Source organism: Pundamilia nyererei, unplaced genomic scaffold, assembly GCF_000239375.1.
Source record: "Pundamilia nyererei isolate P.nyererei 1_Seehausen unplaced genomic scaffold, PunNye1.0 scaffold00255, whole genome shotgun sequence".
Taxonomy (NCBI): domain Eukaryota; kingdom Metazoa; phylum Chordata; class Actinopteri; order Cichliformes; family Cichlidae; genus Pundamilia; species Pundamilia nyererei.
Window position 1 is genome coordinate 492,328 of NW_005187656.1, and position 8,510 is coordinate 500,837.

At 41.3% G+C, this 8,510-nt stretch overlaps 2 protein-coding genes across 3 annotated transcripts; one reads left to right on the forward strand and one right to left on the reverse strand.

The window, feature by feature from the left end:
• The first annotated feature begins 921 nt into the window (after nucleotides 1–921).
• On the forward strand, nucleotides 922–3,151 carry LOC102214004 (uncharacterized). Of its 2 annotated transcripts, none has more exons than XM_005749810.1 (3): nucleotides 922–1,222; nucleotides 1,749–2,013; nucleotides 2,170–3,151. In XM_005749810.1, exons 1-3 carry the CDS (start codon nucleotides 1,131–1,133, stop codon nucleotides 2,839–2,841), a joined length of 1,029 nt encoding a protein of 342 aa, XP_005749867.1. In that variant the 5' UTR covers nucleotides 922–1,130; the 3' UTR covers nucleotides 2,842–3,151. The 2 variants fall into 2 exon arrangements, with proteins under 2 accessions (XP_005749867.1, XP_005749868.1); XM_005749811.2 differs by having other exon boundaries at nucleotides 923–1,284.
• A 1,887-nt stretch (nucleotides 3,152–5,038) lies between these two features.
• LOC102195175 (G-protein coupled receptor 4) lies at nucleotides 5,039–6,156 on the reverse strand. The gene is made up of 2 exons (XM_005749831.1): nucleotides 5,776–6,156; nucleotides 5,039–5,569 (listed from the first exon to the last, which is right to left on the reverse strand). Exons 1-2 carry the CDS (start codon nucleotides 6,154–6,156, stop codon nucleotides 5,039–5,041), a joined length of 912 nt encoding a protein of 303 aa, XP_005749888.1.
• Nucleotides 6,157–8,510: the final 2,354 nt, after the last annotated feature.

Below are 8,510 nucleotides of genomic sequence, written 5' to 3' on the forward strand. Positions count from 1 at the left end.
CAAATGTTCTCAGCTCAAGTACAGTTGATTTGTTTTACATCAATTTACATACATTTTCTCCCTTGTATAATTTATGTTTGTGGAATTCTTAAATCATCTCAAACAAGCCCTGTATGCAAGTTCCAGAACACTGCAAAGAGTTTTCTGTTCATTTTTACATACAAGATGCATCAGAACATATACATGCTTTTTTTTTGTTATTATTGACCAACAAAATTAATTAAAATACACAGTGCTGCTGTTAAAGCTCTGAGGCCGACAGAGATGTGAAACTGCTAGACTGCAGGCTAAAAATGAACCCCAAAGTGTGATCTGCAGCATTCCCCCCAAAGCTGCACATTTACTATTGCAAGAACTTTTGTCTCAGTCACACTTTTAGCATTGATGCTGAACTCAGATAAAGCATTTTTACTTTTCAACTTTTTATTTAATAAATGCTGAAAATGCACTTCAATTACACATAAACATATTAATTACTGATAATACTGAAATACTGATTTCTCTCAGATCGCACAGTGGTGTGGTCATTAGTGATGTCACCTCATATTAAGAAGGTCCTTACACCTGTGTTTGCATGCTGTCTGTGTGGCTTCCTCCTGCAGTCATGCCTCTAAATTGAGTATAGGTGCCAGTGTCTGTATCACTCCTGAACTGGACAAATGGCAGACAGAATGTCCAGCACTTCAGCGCTGGGACATTGCTTATTCACTTTAGGGCTTTATTTATTTTTCATATAATAATCTAACCCCTTTATTCATTGATTATATTACGTTGTTAGAAATATGGGGCTGAAAGAAAGCAAAGAAGAAAAGATAAATATAGATATGTATATGTGGATCTTAATGACATCATACAAAAGTGCTCTCTGCACTACAGAAAGAGTCAGGAAGCAGGTGGCACAGATAGACGGGCTGTTGCAAACTGTCTCCAGGGGGTGGCGGTAATGTGCCGATTTGTTGGAAACTGCTAAGAGAGGTGAAAGAAGAAGAAGCCGCTCCTGGCTCCTGTCAGCTGAGCGGAAGTTTGAGGCATGAGCTGAAAATGGATGAGTTCTAGTTCTTGTGTTTTTCTTTATTGTGTAAAAGTTAGTTTCAAGTGTCCCAGTCTCATATCGTCGGCACGTCTGACTGATGTGGCTAAATGCTGCCGCTGCTTTCGTCGCTGTTTGTGCTTATTACATGAACTTTGACAACCAGCTTAGAGGAGAAGAAGAAGAAGGCAGGTCGGTGTTGTCCGCATGCCCTTCTTTACTACAACTTTATTCACAAGGCTTATTATTAGAAGGTATGTTGATTCAAGTTACGCAAACATTCATGTTAATGGCAGACTGTTAATCCAAACTCTGTTCTGAAAGCTGTTGTTTTATTCCAGGAACATGTTTTTATCTCAGCACAAGTGACAACATTCATACGTGTTTAATTGAGTCAAAGGTTTCTATCGGCATAACGTTTATTTGCATTAACGAAATAATTTAGCGGGTTTTTGTTTGTTCGTTTATTTATTTTAGAAATGGCATGCAGCTGTCTGATACAGAGTTAAACATAAGCTATTAAAAGGATGACTCCATTAAAATCATGCGTTTTAATTTAGTGACTAAATTTCACAAAGGTCACGTGCGCCAATACCCAGCACGTGCGCCTGAGTCAGATGTGTAGCGTAGTCAGAAACAGCAGTTTTCACTAAATTCATCTTAGACTATTGGGAAGAGCTAAGAGCTGATTCATATTTCTCTCCTTCCCTTTCCTCAGCATGTCGTCCGCTCTTCAGCGTCACGTCATCTGGGAGTCAGATGGGCTGGTAGCCTACCTTCACCCTCGGCCCTGGACCCCGGGCTCTGTCATCCTGGAGAGCAGCACCCCCGGGACCCAAGGAGGCAGCATTTTCCACCTGGGGGAGCCAGAGTACTTGTCCTGGCTGCTTGGGGCGAGAGCTGTGGCAGAGCTGCTTTGTGACAGGCTGGGAGTTCGGAGGTGTGCGCTGGTCAGCAGACCCCACAGAGATAGACCTGCTCAGGTGAGAGCCTGAACACTGGGTGGACCTGTTCACTGTAAAGTGTAACCAGTAGCAATCTGAAAGGCTGATGATGCATTTTAACAGCACGTGTAAACGCATGTAGACAGCTCCCTCCGTGTAAATTTCAGTTAGCAAACACACGTGTCTTCACTACAGATCCGTATCCTCCCCCTGTGTGGTCTGGACGCAGAGTGGCGCCCTCATCTGGCTGGGGAAGAAGAGCACAACGCCCATGACCCGGGATACTGCACTTCCAGGACTGCCCCACGATGGAGTGACTCCAGCCTGACTGAAATCCAGACCAGGATTCGAGCCAAACTGCCGCTGCCTGATGCCCCCCCTGATCTGACCTTCCTCGGGGACGATCCGGCTCACCCTTCGCTGTTCTCACGTATTGTTCGTGGTGAGGAGCAGCAGTGGCGCGTGTGGGAGGACAAAGGTCATGTGGCTTTTCTCACTCCATTCCCCAACTCTCCTGGATTCACTGTGTTAGTCCCACGCCGACCTTTGACCTCTGATATATTCAGACTGGAAAAAGAAGATTACGAGAGACTGGTGCTGGCCACCAAGAAGGTGTCGTGGCTCCTGGAGGATGGGTTGGGCGCTTGGGGGGTGGGGCTTATTTTTGAGGGTTTTGAGATCGACTACGCTCATGCCAAGCTGATACCACTATTCCTGCCGCCATTGTTGGCGGGTGAAAATAAACCAGATAAACCACCGTCTCCCCAGTTTTACCCCACTTACCCGGGATATGTGACATCAGAAGACGGGCCTGAAGCCAGCTTAGAGAGTCTGAAGATAATGCACACTAAAATCAGTCAAATGTAATGCTCTTTGATTCTGACTCTGATACTGTTTTTACCAAATAATCACCATTCTCTTTGCACAATCACTACACCCGAGCTGGTTATCTAAGTACTTCTAAGTGACTCTGTTCATTTTTTGCAAGACAAACATTTGATTCAGACATCAAATATCTGATTAAAGTTTACAAATTACTCTAAATCACGTATTAAATACATTCTTTAAAATCCAACAATGTTAAGATTAAAACATCAGTGTCATTGCACACTTGTACTCTGCCAAAAACCAGTAAACATGTACAGTTTACCTCAGAAATACAGAGCAGAAAGCTCAGTTATGTCATAGCATCATTACACTGTGCTATTTATGTTCCTGAATAATTCGATTGTTATGTGTTTAGTTCGTTTGCTTGCATAATCTGTGTGCTCGCTCATTACACATCTACTAATTGGTCCCTCTGTGTGATTCTGTTGTAAGACTTAATTAATTAATTAATTAATTAATAAAGTGCTTAATCGGTGCTCTGTAATACAGGCAGTGCCCCTGGCTGTCATTATAATGGTCCAAAAGATGTTCAAGAGTTAATGAGGAGGGTTTCTGCTGCTGGTTGCAATGGGGAAAAAGCAGAGAGCTAGCTAAAGTCTTCAAGGAGTAATCTCCATGGTTCAAAGTAATTTATTTACTTGTCTGGTGTGCTCACTAGCCAACAGCTTCTTTTACTTCTTTAACGATCGCTTTTATGTGCACCTGGCAACTGTAGGAAGGAAAAACTCCCTTTTTATCAGAAAAGACACCTCCAGTATAACCAGGTTTAGGGAGGGGCAGCCATAAGCTTCGAGCAGCTGGGGGTGAGGGGAAAGGGTAGAGAGCAGATGGAGACAGGACAGCCCTAACTGTATGTTTTAAAGTCTGATCTTAAATGTAGAGAGGCTGTGTCTCCTGAATCCAGGCTAGGGGTTGGTTCCACTGGAGAGATGCCTGCTAGATGAAGCCTCTATCGCCTTTGGAACGAAGTCTAAGAGTGAAGTGCTCTATTGGGGGGATATGGTACTATGACGTACATGGGGCCTGATGATTCAAGTCCTTGTATGTGAGGAGCAGAATTTAGCCTGAATTTAAATTCCTGACACAAAGACAGCTTAACTACATAAAACTAAAATGTCAACAGTTCCATTAGAGGCAAAGCCTAATCTAAGTGATGATAATAAAAGACCTGTAGGTCCTCTTAATTCCACTTACCTTGGTGCTCATAAGCTAGTCCTGGGATAGCTGAATTGTTATCCCATTAGCCGATATAACCCCTGAAACACTAGCCTTCTGCTACTGAATGCAAATGAGGATTTATGAAAGAACACAATCGTTTCCAAACAATAACTACGATAAACCTTCAGAGGATAAGTAGATGAGAACACAAACTACAAGTGTGAATAAGAAACAACTGGTTGTGGTGGATGCTGTTTATTTGTTTATTTGTTTATAAGTAAACCCCATGAGCTTCCACAACAGTGGTTGCTAGTCTTCCTGGGGCCCAACCATCAAATACAATCAAATAAAACATTACACAATAAAGTGGATGCAAAATATCTACATAATTTGGCTCTTACATCCACAGTAAGGTTTTACAATTGTGAAAATATGAGCATATAAATATCACAATATGAAAATGAGAACAGCAGGTATTGGAGAAGGGGGGGTTTTATAGCCTCAGGCCAGAGGGGGCGTGAAGGAGGAGTGGTCCCGCTCCTGAAATTCAGATGATACCGCCGCTAAAAGCTGCCTAAATAGGCTTTTAAGTGACTTTAAAATTTAAAAATCACTTCTTTTCATATTTTTTAAAGCCCATTCTCTAATTGCAATAATAATAAGGCAACTTATTCCAGTTTTCCAAAAAGTTGCTTTTAACTCAAGGAATTACTAAATTGTGGTTTGTTGAAAATCGATTATGTATTTCTTCTGGATATTGCAACTATTTAGCAACTATTTACTAATTATCATATGCATGGAGTAAGAATTACAACCACATAACAGCTAGTGAAAAAGATAGTAATTAGGTTACATTTCAACTAAAGCTAGGTTTGTCCACCAGCTCAAGAGCTTTGACGGTGTTCTCTTACCGGCTCTCCGGATCACACAGGACAAAATTCTTCAAATAAAAGTATAACAGTGCATGCACGGTCTTCTCTGAAAAACTTTTGTGATGGATTTATGACTAGAAGTTCAGTTATGTGGTGACATCGAGCGGCTTCTCACAGACACTCTTTCCACAGCATGTGCCTTCCACACGCTCCATCTTTGTGATGTAGAGCAGAGGCTCAATGCTGCAGCTCAGATCCATGATGGAGTACACACTGACGCGGATCTGACATTGAAACGCCACAGCCGTGTAGTATGACGCAAAGGGCATGAGCGCCACGGGTGGCAAGTAGTTGACCACGATGATGGCCAGGTTAATCAGCACCATCTTGAAGGCCCTCTTCTTCACCGGGTGCATCACCTCTTTTCCCGTCACAGAGTGCCGAAGGGCCCAGATGATGGAGATGTTACAAAAGATCATCAATGCAAACGCAAAAAGGATGATGCCACTGAAGACGCCATCGACAGGCATGCGTCCCAGGATGCACTTCACCAGGGCGTAAGCCAATATGAGGCCCCACACCACCACAGAAATCCCGATTCGGATTTTGTTGTCACGGATGCCAGCGAAGAGCACGGGTTGGACCACAGCCATGTAGCGGTCCAGACAAATACACACCTGGGTTGTTAGACAAGAAGAAAGACTGTGTTTCATGGTGCTTTGAAAAATAACGAAATTGATAATAATAATTTTATAGCTTTAGCTTTTTATTGAACTGGGAGAGCAACAAAACAAAACAAAAAACACTCCAGTGGTCTGATTTCTTCGCACATCAGACTATTTGAAAACATCTGATACACTAGTGCAACAAATGAAAAACTCACCAGAAAGAGTGGCGCTAAGTCTTTGATTCCATATGCCAATCGCTTAAAGTACCAGATGCCGTTGTCATTCAGCAATAACCCATTGACAAGGTCGACGGGCGTCATGAGGCAGAAGTAGGCGTCCAGTATGGCCAGATTGAGGATAAAGGTGTCAGATGTGAAAGCGTCGCTTTTCTTGGTTATGATCTGCCAGATGACCAAGATGTTACACGGAGTCCCTACTGCCAGGTTGAACATCTTGACTCCATAGTAGAAAATGTAGCCATAAGGGGCCACGGCGCATATTGGGAACTCGTACCATAGCGGACGAATGTGGACCGCACTGGGGTTGGTAGAGTTTGCAGAATGATTGTAGGCAGTGTTCAGAGTGTTGTTGGACATTGCAGAACAAAGGAGCTGGAAGGTTGTTAGAAAGACCAATTAGGTTTTACTGTTCACTATTTAAAGAAAACAGGCTGAAAACCAGCAGCCAACAAAAAAATAGATGGAAGGGCATGCCCATTCCACAGATCTGCTTTTTCAAAATGTGTTTGCACCAGAGAATTGTGTTGTTTCAAGAACTATTAGTCTTTCTAATGCCCTTCATAACCTGATTAAAAACTCTGATGCTTGACACTTTTCGTTTGCTATACACTTTAATTTTACATTTAGCACCCAAATAATAGAGCCATGGAGGAACTTATTGCTATTTGATTCCACACAGTGGCCCAATGTCATTGCTTATGGCCTAAATCTAAAGATGAAACATACACAAAGATATCTTACCTTAAAAGGTTTTGATTTGTCTTGTGGTCCTGGTCTTCGCCACTTACTGCAGGATGTTCCCATAATTACCAGCAGTTCACTTATAAACATGCTCCACAAGGACTAACGTCACTTTTGTGTTTGGCCAATCTGGACGAACATCTACGACGTCTTTTCAAAATCATGTCATGTCAAGCTGTGATTGGCCAGTGATGCAGAGACAGCTTCAGCGATTGGATAACTCAGATATGTAGCGTACATACAGCCTGTTTTGGCTGAGCTAGATTGAAATGTTATTGTGTCCATTAAAAAGTACTTATATGGGCTTCAGAGATAAAACATAAATGAAATACAGGCTAGATGCAGTGCCCTCAGGGGTGTGTAGTTGTTGAACAACTTACCTTATTTTGTACTGTGAACATGATATATGTAAGTTGTGTAGCTGCATAACATATTCTCAGCTGTTGCATTATTATAAAGGCATTGGTCTTATAGTTGCACCAAGCTGCCTCTCTAGGTTTGTGCTTTCATAGTTTTCATTTATGACTCATAGGGTGTATAAGTCAAGCTGATCCCAGGTCTGTTCCTATGGGTAATTTACCTACAGTAAAACTGCAGTGAAATATTCATCTCACTGATGCAACTGTACACTGTAAACAGGTGATGCAAGGTAAGCATCAATGAGAAATCTAATGCAAGGTGTTACTGAACTGCCTGTACAAAGTTAAAAAAGGGTAACGCCGTTAGCGAATATGAGCCTGCAAAGCCATGAAAAACACTCGTTTATACTAACTATCCTATATGTTTGTTAATGTTTACATATTCGACTAATATATGACATATATGCGAATCGTTTACCTTTATGTAATACCAACATAAAATTATTAGACAACCTCTGTACAAACTGTACAGTTGACACATTTTTTGCACATTATCCTTCGACTCCTAATGACAGAGAAGCTAACGTCATATCTGACTGTTATGTTGAAACACTAGTGTGAATAGAAGTGAATGTTCAGTATCGGAAAGACAGTTACTGATGCTCGCCAGTGTAAAATAAGGTTAACAGAACCGTCTCTGAAGAGGCTGGCCCTCAACATCTACAGTCTGACAGTCAGTGTACAATCCACTCAAGACCACTGCTACCTCTCCCAGTAGTGATTGACCAAAAGAGATCACACCAATAGGGAGGCTGGGAGGCCACAAAGGATCGATCGATCGATCTATCTATCTATCTATGAGTGCGAAAAATTTCCCTCACCATGTGAAAAATGGTATTTTAAGAATGTTTGCACACAGTCCAAAACTAGTAGTTTTAGTTTATGTGAGTTCATTCATACCAAATATTGACAAGGTTGTTATAATTGTACAAATTCTATTTTTTTCTTACATACTGCTTGTTGCAGTTCTTTGCACATATATCTATAAATTACTGCACCAATATCACATTTTCATAGCACAATATAAACAACACTTTGCACAGTTCTGTATAAGACTGTTAAAAGTCTAGATTCTACTAATTAATCAGGATTATTTGTTAATAGATTTCAGCAAACGGTGGGTTAAATCAAACTGTGTTGTTGTTCAGCTCACAGGAGACCACATCACCTAAACAAACGAGAAGCTGAAAACAGAACTATGATAACAGTAGAGCTGGTACATACGTGACAGATAGAGTGAATTTGCATCATTTCTTTAAACGAAACAAAGTGTGCAAAACAGCACCTGGCATAAGATGTGACATGCAAAATAAAGAAGCAGTGTTTGTTTAGATGAGTCGAAGTAATTATTTGTCTAGAGTAGAAAGATTTGTTTTTTGGAATTGAAGCAAGTGCCCAGTGTATTTCACGCTGTTAAGACTTTGTAAGGTAATAATGTATCAGTGTTGTGTTTTAGTTATTTTTAGTATTTCGTTGAAATTTCAATTTGTAAAATATCTTCTGTTTTTGACAGAGCTCAACGCAGACACATGGGAAACTCCACGACAGCGA